The following is a 21,565-nucleotide window of genomic DNA, read 5'->3' on the forward strand; positions in this document are numbered from 1 at the left end:
CGTGATCGCATCGGGCCACGCGGCCGGCGGCCGGTAATTGAGCCCCCGGCTTTGAGGCCTTTTGCGATCCTATGGTTCCTTCTGGAATATGGCGTCCTCTTGTGGTGGCCGTTGGAATGACAACCAGCAATGCTAATGGAGCTTCCCCTGCCTGCCAGCCTATCTCCTTCCCTTTAGAATTCCTAAACATTATATATATATTTTTTATTCTAACACCCTAGAGAATAAAATGGTGGCCGTTGCAATACTGTCTGTCACACCGTATTTGCCCAGCGGACTTACAAGCTCACTATTTTGGGGAAAAATAATTTATTTAATAAAAAAAAATAAAAATAAGACAACAGTAAAGTTAGCCCAATTTTTTTTATATTGTGAAAGATAATGTTACGCAGAGTAAAATCGATACCAAACATGTCATGCTTCAAAATTGCGCCCGCTCATGGAATGGCGACAAACTTTTACCCTTTAAAATCTCCATAGGCGATGTTTAAAAAAATTCTACAGGTTGCACGTTTTAAGTTACAGAGGAGGTCTGGGGCAAGAATTATTGCTCTCACTCTACCGATCACAGCGATACCTCACGTGTGGTTTGAACACTGCTTTCGTATGCCTTCGCTTCTGCATGCAAGCTTGGCAGGACAGGGTGCGTTTAAAATTATTTTTTTTTTCTTATTTTAACTTTTTTTATTTTTTTCACTGTTTTTTTTTTTTTTTTAAAGAAGTGTGTCACTTTTATTCCTATTACAAGGAATGTAAAAATCCCTTGTAATAGAAAAAAGCATGACAGGTCATCTTATATATGAGATCTGGGGTCAGAGAGACCTCACATCTCATATTTACACTAAAATGCAATTTAAAAAAAAATTGGTCATTTGAAAAAAATTAAATAAACAAAATGTCCCTCTAAGAGCTATGGGCAATGACTTGGAGACAGGTGGGGGGCTGGGGGCTAGCTTCCCCTCACTCGTCTCGTTGTCAGGCCAGGGACAGGTCCAGATCGCCGTCACGGACCTGGCTCCTAACTTTTTTAGCTGGCTCCTAGATTCCAAGCAAATTTGTCAACCCCTGTGTATATGGGTATAAAGTCCCTTGCCCTGATCCAACCGGGGAACCAGGATCAGGACTTTTTGATCTATCGAGTCTCCAATTTGGAGACCCAGGGCCCTTGCTTTTACCCAGAGAAAAACCCTCAATCTTCCTCCCACTGGGAGACACAAGTCACTGTGGCTTGGCAGGTTGTTGAGGGAGGTTAAACAAGATGCCCCCTCTACCTCTGTCCTTGTTCCCTCTCCAATGCTTTTTGGGCCGATTGTCCCTTTCTCCCACAGCTGCAGGCATCATCCCAGTACTGTTGTTTAGAGCAGGCTTTCCAGGTATAACAACCGATGCGGCTAAAAGCAGCTCGTGATAGACGAAACACCGAAAGTTTCCCAGAATTGTATCATTGTTGTTCTATCATGGACGAGGAGGCGACGGGACTTTGTTACAATGGACAGCCGCACAGACTGCATGACAGCGGGAGACACACTGTTTTTTAAGTTATCAAAAAGGTACAGCTGCAGATCGGCACCCTCACTCGAGTAAAAGCTGAAGGGGGATTGGTTCAGCTTAAAAAAAAAAAAAAAAAAATTTATATATATATATATATATATATATATATATATATATATATATATATATATATATATATATATATATATATATATATATATATATATATATATATAGTGCTGAAAAACTCTGCTTACACTCGTGTAGGGGTGCACCGAATTGTTTTTTTGGTGCCGAAACCGATACCGAAAATGAAAAATACACTAGGCCGAAAACCGATACCGAAAATTACTGTTTTTAAAAAATATTTTTATACAGGAGGTGGTCAGAGACTGGCAACATGATAAAAGAGATGCCGCCAGTGTTTCCCCCAGTGATGCAAAGAGAGGAGAGCCCCCTCCGCCGCCTGGTTGAATAGAGCGCCGGGAACATCACAGCTTTAATTTCAATAGTTGTGTGTTCCCCGTCACGCGCCGTCAATACAGCCCCTCCCCCTCGTCCAGGCACTTTGATAGACAGATCACCTGTCCAATCTGGACGGGTGATCTGTTTATCAAAGTTCCCCGGACAAGGGGGAGGGGCTGTATGTGACAGCACGAGATGGGGAACAAACAGCTATTGAAATTAAAGCTGTGATGTTCCCGGCGCTCTATTCAACCAGGCGGCGGAGGGGGCTCTCCTGTGCTATACACCCCCATAATAGGAAGCACCAGGGGGCGGGGGCAGTGCTCTGCCCCCCCCCCCCCCCCCCCAGACACCACCCCATTTGCGGCTCAATTATCAGCCGTTTTTTCTTTTCGGCCAGAATTTCAGTGCATCCCTATACTTGAGTATATAATTGAAACAAAAATGTAAAAAGGAAAAAAACTATTTTTTTTCTTTTTTGGGGACTTTCCTATAAAAAAGGTAAAATATAACAAAAACACACAACTGTGGTTATTAAATACAACAAAAATAACATTTCCGGCTCACAAAAAGATATGAAAAGGATTGTGTACTGGATGCCACACCTCAGCACGAGGAGTTCAATAACAGAACTCTAAATTTAATGCTGTGCTAAAAAGGATTGTTCTGCATGTACATTAACAAGCCACCAAAAAGAGAACATTTTCTAACAAAGCTGCCCAAGCATTCATATGGTTTTACTCATCATCAGCGTTACCATTTGTGCTTCTGTACTCTTGCACAGAGATATGACCTTGCGCAAGTCAGGCTTGAAAACGCATGAAAATATGTAATTTGTCCTTAGCAAACATATTCTTGCTATCGCTGTTCTTGGAACATCAGAGAATGTTGAAAGGAATCATCTTGATACTATGCAACCATAAAACTTTCCTTTACCAATACGTGAAATTCTGTATGAGCAGTGCAAGATTGGATTAGCTTGGCCTACATTAAAAAAATAAAAATAAATAAAAAAAGTACGGTATTCATTACAAAAGGGCTGGGCAACTCCAATTAAACAATTGGCCAGAATCCTCACAGTGCAGGTACCCTGCCATCAGTATTCAGATAAGGTGAACTGAGTGCACAGTCAGGGTATAATTAGAGGGGCTGGTTCACACCACAGAAACAGTTCAGATACATTTCTGCATATGCATTTTTGACACGTTTTTCCCCTCAAGGGAAATTATATTATTTTAAATGGAGCCTGTCCTGATCAATGCAGCTTCAATAAAGGGTCGTCTATGTTCTCTCACAGAAGTCATAGCGATTCCTAGGCGACTGATGGAAGAGCGCCTTTTTCCTCAACCCTCACCTCTCCTCCTACGGTAGGTCATCCTTGCGTGCTGAAACACGCGTTCCTGCTCTCATTTTTTTGCACGTTTTTATGTGCATACATGCATGGCATATAGGACAGCTCTTTTACTTGAATGGGCTCCCCTATGTACCACACACACCCCAAAGACACTTTCCAGTTTGCATCTGCGCCTTTCCAAATACATGGCAACCTGCACAGAAACGGCATACTTTGCTGTGTGTTTCAAAAATGTGCTACAAACCCACATTGCAGATGGTCTGCCATAATAGAAATGGAAGGGTGATGTCCGTTTGCAGCGCTTTTACAAAAATTGGCAAAGCGTGCTTTTATTTTGAGGGATGCTGCACCTTCAGAAACATGCAGATGTGAATGCAGCCTAATTAAAGTGAAAGTAAACTTCCAAACATTATATGTTACCTATAGGTAAGCCTTATTCTAGGCCTATCATTATAGGCTTACCCATTAGGTAGTGTAATATATATATATATATATATATATATATATATATATATACACACACACACACACACACATATATATATTATACATATATACACACACACACACATACATACATATATACACACACACACAGTGCCTTGCGAAAGTATTCGGCCCCCTTGAACTTTTCAACCTTTTGCCACATTTCAGGCTTCAAACAAAGATATAAAATACATTTTTTGTGAAGAATCGCCAACAAGTGGGACACAATTGTGAAGTGGAACGAAATCTATTGGATATTTTAAACTTTTTTAGCAAATAAAAAACTGAAAAGTGGTGCGTGCAAAATTATTCGGCCCCTTTACTTTCAGTGCAGCAAACTCACTCCAGAAGTTCAGCGAGGATCTCTGAATGATCCAACGTTGTCCTAAATGACTGATGGTGATAAATAGAATCCACCTGTGTGTAATCAAGTCTCTGTATAAATGCACCTGCTCTGTGATAGTCTCAGGGTTCTGTTGAAAGCGCAGAGAGCATCATGAAGACCAAGGAACACACCAGGCAGGTTCGTAATACTGTTGTGGAGAAGTTTAACCAGTTGCCGACCGCCGCACGCCGATGTACGTCGGTAGAATGGCACGGGCAGGCATAAGGGCTTACATGTACGTCCCTTGCCTCCCGCGGGTCGGGGGCCCGATCGGGCCCCCGCCCGGTGCCTGCGGCGGTCGGTATTCGTTCGGGAGCGATCCCGGACGAGGGGACGGCCATTCATTCATGGCCACCCCCTCGCGATCGCTCCCGACGAATGAAAATGCTCGGTGACATCACTTCCTCTCCTGTAATGTAAACACAGGAGAGGAAGTGAAGTAATCTCTCCTCGTGTCGGTCTTTTTCGTTCCGGCACGGAGGAGAGAGGATCGGTAAGTTGCACCCAACACTACACTTACAGTAGAACACGCCAGGCACACTTTTCACCCCCCTGATCACCCCCAATCACCCCCCAATCACCCCTGCCCCCCCCCAGTCACAGTGACACCAAGTGCATTATTTTTTTTTTCTTTTTCTTTTTTTGCATTGGTGTCATTTGTGACTGTAATAACTGTTAGGGCAGTTAGGGCTAGCCCCCTTTAGCTCTAGGGTGCCCCCCTAACCCCCCCAATAAAGGTTTAACCCCGTGATCACCCCCCGTCACCAGTGTCACTAATAAGCGATTTTTTTCTGATCGCTGTATTAGTGTCACAGGTGACCCTAGATAGGCAGGTAAGTATTTGGGTTCGCCGCAGCTTTTTATAGCGTCAGGGACCCCCATATACTACCGCATAGCCCCCTGATTGCCCCCCAGTTAACCCTTTCACCAGTGATCACCATATAACTGTTACAGGTGACGCTGGTTGGTTAGTTATTTTTTTTTTGTTTCAGGGCACCCGCCATTTATTACCTAATAAAGGTTTAACCCCCTGATCACCCGGCGGGTGATATAAGTTTTTTAGGGTCAGATAAGGCCTGCGTCGCCCCAGCGTCAGGTTAGTGCCAGTACCGCTAACACCCACGCGCAAAGCATACACCTCCCTTAGTAATATAGTATCTGTTCAGATATATATTAGCGTTGCCAGCATTTTAGGTTTCCCAAAACGCATTGTTAGCGGGATCAGCCCAGATACCCGCTAGCACCTGCGTTTAGCCCCTCCGCCAAGCCCAGCCCAGCCCACCCAAGTGCAGTATCGATCGATCACTGTCACTTACAAAACACAACACACATAACTGCAGCGTTCGCAGAGTCAGGCTTGATCCCTGCGATCGCTAACAGTTTTTTTTGTAGCGTTTTGAAACAGTCGCTGACAGGCTAGGTGCTTTTTTACCTGTGAGTCTCACTAGTGTACCCCTAAATTTAGAGCCCAAAATGGCAAAGCGAAGGTACACTAGTGATGAGGCCTACACGTTTCTGAGCATGACAGATAGTGAAGAGGACGTCACTCATCTGTCAGATTCAGGCTCAGAATACGATCCTGTAGAGGACAGCGGCTCCATGACAGATAGCTCTGACGACAGAGATGAGGCCGCTGCTAAGAACAGGTGTGCCCAATCCCGTATGTATTCTGTTGTTGAGGTGCAGGAACCGCAGGTCACTCGTATGGAGCAGAGACGTACTAGAGCCGCTCATCCTTCTGGTGAACTGGCAAGCACCAGCGGCCTAGTACACCCTGGACCTACATCCAGCACTGCAGTAACACGTGGTGACGTGGCGAGTCCCATAAGTGCAGTTCAAGCTGGCGAGGTGGCAAGCACAAGTAGTGTCCCGCTGCCACCAAGAAGACAAAGACAGGCCCGTCGTACCCATAGTGCCCTTCCTGCAGAATTCGCCAATCCTATTTGGGTTCCCACCACTTCTGCAGAACCCATACTTCCCCCATTCACTGGCCAACTTAGCATTAACGTGGAAACAGTTGATTTTACGACACTTGACTTTTACTCACTGTTTTTCACCGAAGATCTCTTTAGATCTATTGTGGACCAAACCAATTTGTACGCTGCTCAACACATCGCCACTATTCCCCAGTCCGCCCTTGCCAGACAATGGAAACCAGTTACGGTTTCCGAATTTAAAATCTTTCTGGGCCTCTCCCTCAACATGGGCATAACCAAAAAGAGTGAGTTGCGGTCATATTGGTCCATTGACCCAATTCACCATATGCGCGTGTTCTCTGCTTCCATGTCCAGGGCACGATACGAGATGATTTTGCGGTTCATGCACTTCAGCGACAATGAACTCTGTCGTCCTCGTGGAGACCCTGAGTACGATCGGCTCTACAAAATTCGGCCCCTCATAAACCACTTCAACCAACGTTTTGCAGCCTTGTTTACTCCCGATCAAGTTGTCTGCGTTGATGAGTCCCTGATTAAATTTTCTGGTCGCTTGTCATTCAAACAATACGTCCCCAACAAGCGTTCCAGATACGGGGTCAAGATGTATAAGCTCTGTGACAGGGCCACAGGCTATACACGTAGTTTCATGGTTTATGAGGGAAGAGATAGTCACGTAGAGCCGGAGAACTGCCCTGATTACATAGGAAGCGCTGGCAAGATAGTGTGGGACTTGGTGTCACCCTTATTCGGAAAGGGGTACCACTTGTACGTGGACAATTATTACACAAGCGTGCCACTGTTTAGTCACTTGTTTGATCATCAGATTGGAGCATGTGGCACCGTGCGACCTAATCGCCGGGGCTTTCCCCAGCGGCTTGTAGAGTCCCGTCTTAGGCTGGGGTAGAGAGCCTGCTTGCGCAGTAATAATTTGCTCGCTATGAAGTGGAGGGATAATAAGAATGTTTTCGTTCTTACCTCCCTTCATGCAGACACGACGGTCCAAATTTCTACGGCGACTGGTATTGTGGAGAAACCCCTCTGTGTCCACAAATATAACCTTAACATGGGAGGGGTGGACCTCAATGACCAGTTGTTGGCGCCGTATCTAGTTGCCCGTAAGTCCAGACGCTGGTACAAAAAAGTGTCTGTTTATTTATTCCAATTGGCTATACTGAATGCTTATGTACTACACAAAGCTTCAGGACGGACTGGATCCTTCCTCAAATTCCAGGAGGATATCGTCAGAGCCCTTCTGTATCCAGGCGGTGCTCCACCTCACCTTCCCCTACCAGATGCAGTAAGCCGGCTGCATGAGAGGCATTATTCTTATGTCCTCCCGAGTACCCCTACCCAACGAGCCCCCCAAAGAAAATGTCGTGTCTGCAGAAAGCGCGGATTTAGGCGTGACACCCGTTCTTATTGTCCCCGCTGTCCTGGCAATCCTGGTCTTTGTCAGGGTGAGTGTTTTGAACGCTACCATGAACTAGTTGAGTATTAGCGTAGGGTACAGCATTGCACAAGCTAGGCACACGTTCACAGGGTCTCCCAAGATGCCATCACATTTTGAGAGACCCAAACCGCTGGAACCGTTACAACAGAAGTGTTAAAGTTACATAAAAAAGTGTTAAAAAAAAATAAAAAAAAGTAAAAAAACCAAAAAAAATATAAAATAAAAAAACCAAAAATAGTTGTCGTTTTATTGTTCTCTCTCTCTCCCTATTCTCTCTCTATTGTTCTGCTCCTTTGTACTGTATTCTATTCTGCAATGTTTTATTGTTAACCATTTTTTGTTTTCAGGTACGCCATTCAGCTGTAGCGTGGATTTATTTATCTTGACAGCAACAGCGTTTGCTCCCACGATACGTAAAGCCACGACTCCAGCGCTGTCGGAGGTGATTTCACCACCACAGTTAAAAAAAGAGCATATATGCCGAAGCATGGGGGCATAAGGGGTGGAGGAGCGATTTTGCTCCTAATGCCACGTACATACAGTCAAAATTCCGACGGAGGGCTTGCCCGTGGAAAAGTTTGAATGTATGTACGCGGCATAACTTTTTTGCGGGAGGATGCCCCCATGCTTCGGCATATATATATTTTAGGCACAGATTGTGTTAAATGTGTTATTTTTTGCGATTTTTTTTGTATTTGCTTTGCAGGTATGGTAAGTCCTACTGCAGAGCGGATTTATTTATCTTAACAGCAACAGCGTTTTGCTCCCACGATACATAAAGCCGCGACTCCAGCACTGTCGGGGGTGATTTCACCACCACAGTTAAAAAAGAGCATATATGCCGAAGCATGGGGGCATAAGGGGTGGAGGAGCGATCTGCTCCTACCTTTTGCGGGAGGATGCCCCCATGCTTCGGCATATATAAATGGTGCATGTATGCCCACCATTAGAAAGTGGGTGGATGAAGGGTGGTATCTAATGGTGGGCATACCCACTGATCAATATTTTTTTTTCGTTCAGCCCACAGGCTGCATGAAAAAAAAAATACAATATATGCCCAACCAGTTCCAGCAACATACTGGTATGTTGCGGGACTTTGAGTGCTTATACCAGAATGATGCCTGCAGGTTTAGGTATCATCTTGGTATCATTCTTTTCAGCCAGCGGTCGGCTTTTATGTAAAAGCAATCCTAGCGGCTAATTAGCCTCTAGACTACTTTTACAAGCAGTGGGAGGGAATGTCCCCCCCCCCCCCCGCACCATCTTCCATGGTTTTCTCAGGCTCTCCTGTCCCAACAGGGAACCTGAGAATGCAGCCGGTGGTTCCGCCAGCTGACCATAGAGCTGATCAGAGACCAGAATGGCTCCAATCATCTCTATGGCCTAAGACACCGGAAGCTACGAGCATTTCATGACTTAGATTTTGCGGGATGTAAACAGCGCCATTGGGAAATTGGGAAAGCATTTTATCACACCGATCTTGGTGTGGTCAGATGCTTTGAGGACAGAGGAGAGATCTAGGGTCTGATAGACCCTAATTTTTTTTAAAAAGAGTACCTGTCACTACCTATTGCAATCATAGGGGATATTTACATTCCCTGAGATAACAATAAAAATCATAAAAAAATATATATAAATGAAAGGAACAGTTTAAAAAAAAAATAAAAAAGCAAAAAAAATAATAAAAAATAAATAAATAAAAAAAACACCCCTGTCCCCCCCTGCTAAGGCGCAACGCGGAACACAAGCGTTGGTCTGGTGGCATATGTAAACGGCAATTGCACCATGCATGTGAGGTATCACCACGAAGGTCAGATCGAGGGTACTAATTTTAGCAGTAGACCTCCTCCGTAAATCTAAAGTGGTCACCTGTAAAGGAATTTAAAGGCTTTTAAAAATGTACGTAGTTTGTCGCCGCTGCACGTTTCTGCGCAATTTTAAAGCATGTCGTGTTTGGTATCCATGTACTCGGCCTAAGATCATATTTTTTATTTCATCAAACATTTGGGCAATATAGTGATTTTTAGTGCATTAAAATAAAAAAAAGTGTGTTTTTTCCCCAAAAAATGCGTTTGAAAAATCGCTGCGCAAATACCGTGTGAAAAAAAAAAATGAAACACCCACCATTTTAATCGGTAGGGCTTTTGCTTTAAAAAAACACTTCATGTTTGGGGGTTCAAAGTAATTTTCTTGCAAAAAAAAATATTTTTTCATGTAAACAAAAAGTGTCAGAAAGGGCTTTTTCTTCAAGTGGTTAGAAGAGTGGGTGATGTGTGACATAAGCTTCTAAATGTTGTGCATAAAATGCCAGGACAGTTCAAAACCCCCCCAAATGACCCCATTTTAGAAAGTAGACACCCCAAGCTATTTGCTGAGAGGCAGGTCGAGTCCATGGAATATTTTATATTTTGACAAAAGTTGTGGAAAAAATACATTATTATTATTATTATTTTTTTTTTTGCACAAAGTTGTCATTAAATGATATATTGCTCAAACATGCCATGGTTATATGTAAAATTACACCCCAAAATACATTCTGTTGCTTCTCCTGAGTACGGGGATACCACAAGTGTGAGACCTTTTGGGAGCCTAGCCGCGTACGGTACCCCAAAATCCAAGCACCACCTTCAGGATTTCTAAGGGTGTAAATTTTAGATTTCATTCCTCACTGCCTATCACAGTTTCGGAGGCCATGGAATGCCCAGATAGCACAAAATCCCCCCAAGTGACCCCATTTTGGAAAGGAGACACCCCAAGCTATTTGCCGAGAGGTATGGTTAGTATTTTGCAGACCTTCATTTTTGTCACAAAGTTTTGAAAATTGAAAAAAAGAAAAAAAAAATATACATTATTTTTTTTTTTCTTCATTTTCAAAAACAAATGAGAGCTGCAAAATACTCACCATGCCTCTCGGCAAATAGCTTGGGGTGTCTACTTTCCAAAATGGGGTCATTTTGGGGGGTTTTGTGCTATTTTGGCATTTTATGGCCTTCAAAACTGTGATAGGCAGTGAGGTGTAAAATCAAAAATTTACACCCTTAGAAATCCTGAAGGCGGTTCTTGGTTTTCGGGGCCCCGTACGCGACTAGGCTCCCAAAAAGTCCCACACATGTGGTATCCCCGTACTCAGGAGAAGCAGCAGAATTTATTTTGGGGTGTCATTTCACATATGTCCCTGGCATGTGTGAGCAATATATCATTTAGTGACAACTTTGTGAAAAAAAAATAAAAAAAAATAAAAGTTTGTAATTTTCCCGCAACTTGTGGCAAAATATAAAATATTCCATGGACTCAACATGCCTCTCAGCAAATAGCTTGGGGTGTCTACTTTCTAAAATGGGGTCATTTGTGGGGGTTTTGTGCCATCTTGGCATTTTATGGCCTTCAAAACTGTAATAGGTAGTGAGGCGTGAAATCAAAGATTTACGCCCTTAGAAAGCCTGAAGGCGGTGCTTGGTTTTCGGGGCCCCGTACGCGGCTAGGCTCCCAAAAAATCCCACACATGTGGTATCCCCGTACTCAGGAGAAGCAGCAGAATTTATTTTGGGGTGTAATTTCACATATGCCCATAGCATGTGTGAGCAATATATCATTTAGTGACAACTTTGTGAAAAATTTATAAAGTTTGTCATTTTCCCGCAACTTGTGGCAAAATATAAAATATTCCATGGACTCAACATGCCTCTCAGCAAATAGCTTGGGGTGTCTACTTTCTAAAATGGGGTCATTTGTGGGGGTTTTGTGCCATCTTGGCATTTTATGGCCTTCAAAACTGTGATAGGTAGTGAGGAGTAAAATGACATATGTATGCCCTTAGAAATCCTGAAGGCGGTGCTTGGCTTTCGGGGCCCCGTACGCGGCTAGGCTTCCAAAAAGTCGACCACATGTGGTATCCCCGTACTCAGGAGAAGCAGCAGAATGTATTTTGGGGTACAATTCCACATATAACCATGGCATGTGTGAGCAATATATCATTTAGTGACAACTTTGTGTAAAAAAAAAAAAAACACTTTTTTTTTGTCATTATTCAATCGCTTGCGGCAAAAAAATAAAATATTCAATGGGCTCAACATGCCTCTTATCAATTTCCTTAGGGTGTCTACTTTCCAAAATGGGGTCATTTGGGGGGGTTTTGTACTGCCCTGCCATTTTAGCACCTCAAGAAATGAGATAGGCAGTCATAAAATAAAAGCTGCGTAAATTCCAGAAAATGGACCTTAGTTTGTAGATGTGACAACTTTTGCGCAAACCAATAAATATACAATTATTGACTTTTTTTTTACCAAAGACATGTGGCTGAATACATTTTGGCCTAAATGTATGACTAAAATTGAGTTCATTGGATTTTTCTAATAACAAAAAGTAGAAAATATCATTTTTTTTCAAAATTTGCGGTCTTTTTACGTTTATATCGCAAAAAAGAAAAATCGCAGAGGCAATCAAATACCATCAAAAGAAAGCTCTATTTGTGGGAAGAAAAGGACGCAAATTTTGTTTGGGTACAACATTGCATGACCGCGCAATTACCAGTTAAAGCAGCGCAGTGCTAAATTGTAAAAAGACCTCTGGTCATTTACCAGCAAAATGGTCCGGTCTGAAAGTGGTTAAAACACAAAATTTCTAACGGATAGCATATATGTACATACTGAAATTTACACCCCAAAAATAGATTCTCCTACTCCTGAGTACGGCGATACCACATGTGGGAGACTGTTACACAGCATAGCCACATACAGAGGCCCAACACGCAGTCAGGTGTTCTAGGGGCATAAATGTCAAATATAATTTGACTACCTATTAGAGATGCACGATTAATTGTTAAACACGCGACTATCTCTCCCGCTGAGAGTAGGCGATTCTTTCATATAAACAAGCGGAGAGATTATCTGCTCACTCAGCTGTCAAAAGAAAGCATCCCGGTGTCCTATCATATAAGGTCCCCCATCGGATAGTGTCCGCTGTGTACTGCGCATGTGCAGTACACAGATTCCCAAAATAGAGGATGAACGGCGCCTGCGCCGCGAGTCCAGGTTCTATCCCCACCAGCCAAGTGGACATAAAGTAGGAATATAAAAGAGCCGAGCGCAGCAAGCTCGTCCGCGAGGGGCCCTCTAATTTTCACAACCCTATGTCCGCTTGGATGGTGGGGCTACCACCTCCACTCACGGCGCAGGCGCCGTTCAGCTTCAGAGATTTTCCGAAGCTTCTTCTGCCCCGTACTGCGCATGCGCAGTATGGGGTGGACACTATATGATGGCAGGACACTATCTGCCAGAACACCAGGCAATCTGCCAAGTGTAGAACTTGAAACATTTTAACTAACTTACTTCTTAGATCAAAAGGAACTTCAAAGAACTTCTTGTGCAAACAAATAATCTGGGCAGTCTGCCAAGCTTTCCACCACCTGTAAATGCAGGAAGTTTAACCACTTAAAGTCCAAATCTTTTTCTGACACTTCTTTCTTAAAGCGGACCTCCACCCTGAAGTGGAATTTCCGCTCATCTGATCCCTCCCCCCCTCCGGTGCCACAATCGGCACCTTTTCAGGATAACCCAGGTATCTGCACCCACTTCCGGGACAAGCTAGCCGCAGATGCCCCACCCCCCCCCCCCCCGTTGTGTTCTTGGAAACACACAGTTCCCAGGACACAGCGGGGACCAGTAGAGACGCGCAGTGCGACTGGCACATGCGCAGTAGGGAACCGGGCAGTGAAGCCGCAATGCTTCACTTCCCGATTTCCTGACAGAGGATGGCAGCGGGGGCAGCAGAGAGACGAGCAATTGCTGACATCGCTGGACCCTGTCCCGCTAAGTGTCAATTTATTAAGAGTCAGCAGCTGCAATATTTGTAGCTGCTGGCTTTTAATATTTTTTTTAAAGGTGCAGCTCCTCTTTAAAGTGGAGGGCCACCTTTTTTACTTACCAGAAATGCCTGTTGCTAGGCACACAATCCTAATCTTCCTCTTCTTCTTCTGCTGAGATCTTCTTTCTTCTCTCCTCGTCACGTTGTCTTCTGGGTAATGGGTCGCGCGGTGTTCTGGGAACAGCGTGTCCCATTCACAAAGCGCTGTGCGACTCGCGCATGCGCAGTAGGAAACAGGCAGTGAAGCCGCAAGGCTCCACTGCCTGTTTCCCTTAGAAGGAATGGCGGCGCCGGGACCCGAGGGACAGGGTGGCCGACATCGCGGGCGCCCTGGACAGGTAAGTCGGCTTATTAAGTCAGCAGCTGCAGTGTTTGCAGCTGCTGACTTTTATTTATTTTTTATTTTTTTTTAAACGGCCCTCCTCTTTAGGTTAAATTCAATATTTTTTGCTAGAAATTTACTTGGAACCCCCAAACATTTTATATAGAAAATATATAATTTTAGCAGAGACCCTAGGGAATAAAATGGCAATTGCTGCAATGTTTTATGTCACACTGTTTGCCCAGTAGTCTTTCAAATGAAATTGTTTGGGGAAAAAAAAAATGATAAAAGTTAGCACAATTATTTTTTTGTTTTAATGTGAAAGATGATGTTATGCCATGAGAATCGTGATCTATCTCCTAAGCAAAAAAATTGTGATTCTCATTTTAGCCAGAATCGTGCAGCTCTACTACCTATTACACTTTTGTGAGGCACTGTAGTGGCATGGATTAGCAGTGGATGGGGGATGGCATGACTGAGAATGAATGGGATGGCCGAGTGTTGCCGAGTATGGATGGATGAGTGTTGCCGAGTATGGATGGATGAGTGTTGCCGAGTATGGATGGATGAGTGTTGCCGAGTATGGATGGGATGGATGAGGCAGGAATTGTCACAGATCAGCGCTGTGGGCACTACACATCCAGCCGACAGTGCTGCTGCATCTGATCTCTCCCCTCTCCACTCACACCTGTACCTACTGGTACAGAGAAGACAGAGGAACCGGACATGACGCCGGTTTATTTACAAGTGATCGCTCCGTTAGTGGCCATTTACCGTGATGTTCCGGGTCCTCTGGACTGGTCACGGATATTCCCGGGTGCATACCCCAGGGGGTGTGATTCTGGCAGGATGTCAAGGGGTGTGTTGGATAGAGTTGAGAGAGATTAGAATCATCTTTTATTGCAGTCTTTGCCCTCCATTTGTCTAGTTTACCAATTTGAAAGAAAGACAGATTACCCATCCAGATTGGACGGGTGATCTGTCTATCACAGTTCACCGGACAAGGGGGAGGGGCTGTATACGACGGCGTGCGATGGGGGAACACACAGCTATTGAAATTAAAGCTGTGATGTTCCCGGCGCTCTAATGAACCAGACGGCAGAGGCGGCTCTCCTCTCTCTTCGCTGCATCACTGGCTGCACGGGGGACAACACTTATCTCTTTTATCATGCCGCCAGTCTCTGACCACCTCCCGTACCATTGCCGCCAGTCTCTGACCATCTCCTGTATAAAAATATTTTTTTAAAACAGTCATTTTCGGTATCGGTGCTGTTTCGGTATCGGTTTTCGGCCTAGTGCATTTTTCATTTTCGGTATCGGTTTCGGCACCAAAAAAACCCATTCGGTGCATCCCTAGCACCAAGATCACTTTATTCAAAAAGAACACCTTACCTGTCTGAAGAAGAGTCTGCTGAAGAACTTTCCTCCACTTCATCATCACATACAGATAGTATTTCACCAGAAGTTTGTGGAAATGAGATGGCTATATGCTGAGATTCCCCAGGATTTCCATTATGCATAGCTACTGTATGGTTTTCAAAATGCAAGGTTTCACTGAGTTCCATTTGTTCTTCTGGCTGTACTTCACAGGACTGACAGGAACCAGGCTTATCGTCAATCCTAGGGATTTCAGCTGCTGAGGAAGAGGTCTGCATTCCTTCCTTATTATTATCGATAGGTTCTTCGGCATCAATTCCACATCCAGACAATGGGCCTTCTTCACCGGGATCTAAACCTGCCATGGCTTCTTCTTCCACTTTAACATCAGAATTGTTGGTATTGCTCTGTTGAGCGTTGACAGCCACTTCAGCTACCGCAATTTCTTCCTGTGTATCCATAGTATTCGGCTCTGTATTATAAAAGAATGTCATTAAAATGATTGTACATTGTATTCAGCAGTTATCTTTAATGACAATAAACTTGTGGTGAGCAGCAACTAAATGCTGTTAACACCATGATCCCTACAAACTTACATCCTCCACATACAGTCAATATTCCATTGCTTATTAATGTTAGGTTGTAAGATGGACTGACTAAACATGATCTAACAACATTCCAAAGATTACTGTACTCACAGCTAAAGAACAGAAATGGGAGTCTGTTGTATTTTAACCACTTCTGCCCAGGCCAATTTTCAGCACTGTCACACTTTGAATGACAATTGAGCAGTCATTTAATACTGTACCCATATGACATTTTTATCATGTATAAGACATGGAGATCTAGTTTGGTGGTATTTAATCTCCACTGTGTTTTTTTTTTTTTTTTTTTTTTTATTACTTGCTAAATGAAAAAAGACCAGAATTCATTTTGGTTTCAAAATGTTGCATACAAGTAATTTGTCTTCTTCACAAAATGTGCACTGATCAGTGCCCTGATTTTCAGTGTAAATAATGTACTCACACACTATGTGAGGAAAGGAGAGCCGATAACCAGCAAGTCTGTTTACATGTGATTGGACACAGCTGATCACATGGTAAAGGGCCACTGTAATAGGCCCTCTACCCCGATCTGTGATCCGCTGTGGGACACAACAATCAGACACTTCGCAATGCGTGCCCCAGAACTGGAGAGCCACATTTTAGCGAGATGGAAAAGTGATTAAATTGACTGTAAAGTCTAAGTTTTTTCCCATAAAAATAACAAATGTTATACTTACCTGCTCTGTTGCAGTGGATTTGCATGGAGCAGCCCAGATCCTCCTATTCTTGGGTCCCCCTTCTGTGCTCCTAGCTCCTGCCGAGTACCCCCACAGCAAGCAGCCTGCAATGGGGGCACCCAAGCAGTCACAGCTCCCTGGATCTATTCAGACACGGAGCCCTGGCCCGGCCCCGCCCCCTCTCCTGATTGGCTAGCCAACTTTGATTGACAGAAGTCAATGACACCGCTCCCGAGTCTCAGCCAATCAGGAGGGAGAATCTCAGACAGCTGAGACATTCCTGGATATTCTGGACAGAGAGGGACCTCAGCTAAGTCTTAAGGGGGGGCTGCTGCACACAGAAGGCTTTTTATCTTAGTGCATAAAATGCATTAAGATAAAAAAAAACACTTTACAATCCCTTTAAAAGGGGTAGTAAACCTTCCTTTTTTTCACCTTAATGCATCCTAAAAAAAAAAAAAAAAAAAAAAAAAAAAAAAAATCTGGTAGTTACAGGCACCCGGATTACTTACCTGATCCCTCGAAAGTCCCGTATCGAGAACGCGCTGGCTTCTCAGCTCTTCACTGGATAGATTGATAGCAGCGCAGCCATTGGCGTGCGCTGCTATCAATCAAATCCAAATGATACGGGCACCGAAGCAGAGTCCAGCATCCGTGTCTATGGAGGAAACCCCCCTTGGGAAAGCGCTTCCCAGAGGGGGTTAGCTAATACTGGGAGGAGCTGAGACTGCCGCCGGGAGGACCCCAGTAGATGTGGATCGGGGCCACTCTGTGCAAAACGAGCTGCACGGTGAAAGTTAAGTATGACATGTTTGATATATATTTTTTTTTTATTATTATTATGAACCTTTAGTATCATTTTAAGGCATGTCTGACAGTAATAAAATTAGGAAAGATTTTTTTTTTCCTTTGTGCAAAAGCAACACCTGCCTCCATTTGTTTACCTTTTGAAAAATGTTCTAGCAGCTGTAGCCCATCCCACCAGTAACAGCTGGCGGGCATCCTCTCTGGGCATTTTTTCAAAATAACATGGCCGCGCAGGGCTCTGCTCGCCCAGCCACGTTATTCATTCACAGTCCTCTGAATGGGAAACTACAAGTCCCGATAGTCTTTGGGGCTTTCGGCTTGTTGTTTCAATGAACTACCATAAGCGCCATGTGAGATACTTGCAGACAGATACACTTAGAAATCTGCAGGAGTCCTGCATGGCACCATGCTTTCCAGGCTCCAAGTAAAAGAAAACGAATGCACATTTTTTTTACCTGTAAAAAGATGTGCATTTATTTTTTTTTAAAAGGTGAACTTATCCTTTAAGGTTAGGGATACAGTAGAACAAGATACACTTCGATACTGCCCCATCTATCAGAATAAATAAAAATTATTAAAGTGGCTGGTACCATCTGACATTAAATACGAACAAAGCATAGCCCTCAATTCAGAGCTCTAAGTGTAATTTCTCTCTGCTGTCTCATTCTTCCGTTATCTGTTTGAGTAACTTCTGACAAGCTTTCCTGACACCAAGAGAAAAAAGTGACGAGGAAGAAACTCCAGCACTCTGTTGCTGTGTGAAGGGGAGGGGGTGTCCCTAACATGCAATCAGATTTCACTGAGCTCTGCAGAGTGTACCTTTAGCTCTGGGCCCTGCTTTCTAAAAGCTCAGACATGCTATATAAATTCAGCGCTTTGAACGGATGTGGAAAAAAAAACGGCAGATAATCATGTACAACTTATGTAGGAGGATTTGTTTCATCTCTGTGTATCACCTGAGGCCAGTCAGTCCACTGGATTCATGTAATGCTGGGTACAGACGGGACATTTTTTTTTTCCGTTCAAACAAGCAAGCTGAATGAGAGAAAAAACAAAACAAACACACACACAACTTACAGATTACCATACTAACACATCCGATATTAGTACAGCAATCTCCCAACTGAGCTACTGTGTCTTGACAAGGGGACCGTCTTTCCCACTGTGTGTACATGCCCCTCTTGGCACACAGCAATCGGTGATGAGCTGTGTCCCTAGGAGACAACACATCACCCAACGTGCTAAAGAGCCGTTGATACAGGCTTTTTAATATGTGACCAGCTGTGTCCAATCACAGTTGATCACGTGTAAACAAAATGCCGGTTTCAGCATTTCCTTTATAAAATTTAATTTGGGTACAGTATTGCATGACCCTGCAAATGTCAGAGTGTGACAGCGCTGAAAGCTGAAAATTGGCTTGAGCAGGAAGGGGGTGAAAGTGCCCGGTATTTAAGTGGTTAAAGGGGTTGTAATGGCAGAAGGTTTTTTATCGTAATGCATTCTATGCATTACGATAAAAAGCTGACGTATAGCAGCCCCCCCCCCCCCCCCCCAACCACTTCAGCCCTAGAAGGATTTGCCCCCTTCCTAAACAGGCCATATTTTGCAAATTTACTCACAAAGCACTCCGGCCGAGTGCTAGCAAACAAGCATGTAATACATCTTGTTTCTAACCAAGAAGATGGCCGCAGGTGACGCCAGACGGGATTCCTACCCTGTGCGTGTTACGCCCTGTGGGTGGGACTTCTTGTCCGACCCCACGTTGAAGAAGTCCCGCCCACAGGATATAACGCATACGGGGGAGGATTCACATCTAGCATCACCCGCTGCCATCTTACTGGTTAGAAACCAGATGTATTACATGCTTGTTTGTCAGCACTTGGCCGGAGTGCTTTGTGAGTAAATTTGCTTCTTTTTACTATTTAAATAAATATCCAAAACGGAGAGCACTAGATGGTCCCCTTTTTTCTTGTCCATATGTGCTCATTGGCTGGATCATATAAGATCGGTACCCCAGGTGTATGTCAAATGCTGTATGACCTTTTATAGGTCGAGTCTATGAGGCGAGAGGCTGGAGGATCTGTGGTGGATGGGCTAAAATCACCTCTTTACTGTCTCTGTCCATGATTGCACTTTAGGAGGCTCTTCTCACCCGTTCACTTACAAGATTGGTTTCCATCAAGCAGATGAGGTTATGGGCGGTTTAATCTGACTGCGCTGCACTATAATTTATTTATTGAGTGATTATCTCTAGCATTTGTAGCAGCCGCTAAAAACAATCGCAAGAGATTTGAACCATGAAATGGCCGGCCTTACTGTCCAGATCACCAGATGTAAATGAAGGGGGGGGGGGGGCGACCAAATGCAACCACCATATCTAGGAACTGGTAAGCTGCAATAGCATTTATTTTTGGATTTAATACCACTTTAAAGTTGTTGGACACCCTTTACAAACTTTTTAAACTACAAGCAAGCCTATAATTAGTCTTGCATGTAGCTGCACTGGATATCTCCCAAAGTTGCACGGTTTAGGAGATATCCCTGTATATGCGTGTGCCAATGTCATGCGGCACATGTGCACTTAAGCCAACTGAAGCAATGGCAGTACGTGCCGTTGCTTCAGTTGTACTGTGCCATTCCCGGCGGCTCATGCGCGGGAGTGATGTCATCGCGGCTCCGGCCAATCACAGTGCCGGAGCCGTGATACCAGGAAGTAACCCCCGGGACAGATGTTGCCGACTGGAGGGGGAGACGAGGACGGCTGCGGGGGGCTTCGTTCTCAGGTAAGCAATTCATAATGAGCTAGTAGCTCATTATGCCTTTATCTTGCAGGGTGTTTTTTTTTCCCAGGAGGGTTTACAACCACTTTAAAGCAGAACTTCATAGAAAACGTGAAATCCCGTTGGTTGGTTGGCTCGCTCACGCCTCCCAGTATCTAATGCCACTTCCGCAATCTTCACTTAGGTGAGAATGATGCCGCTTGCCCCTGCCCCCTCCTTGAAAACACATCAAATGTCCCAGGAGGTGGCATGATCATTGACAGAAGCCTGCACATGGGCCAGCATGGCACCAGCTGTGGTTCTTTAGGGCACCACAAGCAGCTCACATACCCAATATGGCAGAACAGGGAATCCGCTGTGGGAGGCAGTGCTGGACTTGAGGGACTGGGATGTCCCTTAGTCACAGATCCATGATTTGTAAACACAAAGCGGAGTTCCTCTTGAACCCTGATCAGGCAGTATGGTGGGGATACCAGGAAAGGACATTTGCACAGTCAGGCCACCTTACAAGCTCAGAATACACAGGTGATAAGATCCCCATCCCACAGGCTATGACAAGCCATGTCTATCCCCTATAATAGATCTAAAGAGTGGGAAACCATGGCCTACACCTTCTCATGAAGGAAAGCTTCACATGTAACCTCCATTAAATTGTTATTGTGCTACAGGGAGAAAAAGACACTGTAATCCCGTAGTCTACCCACTGTGACCCGTACACATGTGAGAAGAGACCCCCCAATGACAAAGAGCACCCACCGGCACAACACTCACCACACAGCGGCGATCAGTCCGTCATTGCTCTCCCCGGCTACTCTCTAACTCCATGCGTGCACTCCACGCCGCTCAGTTTTGCGTTCCAAGCCTCGTTCTCAACCAGTTGTTTTCTCGTCTGTTGGTTGGTTGAACTTGCCGGAAGTCTGTCCTATGTGTTTCTATGATTGGACTGTTTTTCTCCGGTGACCTCGCCCAGAACTGTACTGTGCTGCTCACATAGGCACAGCTTACTATATCAGTTGGGCACCTGAATGCATGTGATCAGATCGCATCTCCTCTGTGTATCTCCACTATTTACTGGTGAACGTTTGTAGGCACAGTGAGCTCAGTGAATATAAAAGCACCACTGAGGAGAGCAGGATGAGTAAAGTGGGAGTGAACTCCCGAATGTCATTTTTACCTACAAGATAGCTTATAATAAAGCTCTTCTGTAGGTAAAATTAATATTTCCTAAACATGCACCATTCAGAGATATTGCAGTGAGCAGCCAGTGACGTCACCAGCGCATGCGCGCTGAGGGCCAGCTCACATCACAAAAACGCACTCTAGATCCGTTTCTGACATGCTTCTGCATGAAGGTTTTTAATGCTTTTTTTTCCTTTTTCCTGTTTTTGTTTTTCTACTAGGGTCCGGTGTGTTTTTGATGCCTTCCAGTGTGTTACGGTGCTTTTTTGATGCGTTTTACTGCATTCCAGTGCAGAAAAAAATGCAGCATGTTCTACTTTTTTTTTTTTTCCGTAACTAAAAAACCCTGGAGCTGACTACACTGGTGGGAACTATGCCGTTGGAAACC

At 44.3% G+C, this 21,565-nt stretch overlaps 1 protein-coding gene across 2 annotated transcripts in view; it reads right to left on the reverse strand.

Moving 5' to 3' along the window:
* The window catches only part of NAF1 (nuclear assembly factor 1 ribonucleoprotein), a 129,897-nt gene extending 109,000 nt beyond the window's left edge, over positions 1-20,897 (reverse strand). Inside the window, exons 1-2 of one of the 2 annotated variants that reach the window (XM_077477145.1) lie at positions 20,770-20,897; positions 15,145-15,601 (exon numbers count right to left, since the gene is read on the reverse strand). In XM_077477145.1, coding sequence (XP_077333271.1) covers positions 15,145-15,590 — 446 coding nt within the window. In that variant the 5' untranslated portion in view covers positions 15,591-15,601; positions 20,770-20,897. Of the gene's footprint in view, positions 1-15,144; positions 15,602-20,754 lie in introns of both variants that reach the window. The other variant, XM_077477146.1, reaches the window with a different exon arrangement.
* Positions 20,898-21,565: the final 668 nt, after the last annotated feature.

This window comes from Lithobates pipiens, unplaced genomic scaffold (genome assembly GCF_037356315.1).
Source record: "Lithobates pipiens isolate NorthernLeopardFrog02 unplaced genomic scaffold, aLitPip1_a1.2 Scaffold_13, whole genome shotgun sequence".
Lineage (NCBI taxonomy): Eukaryota > Metazoa > Chordata > Amphibia > Anura > Ranidae > Lithobates > Lithobates pipiens.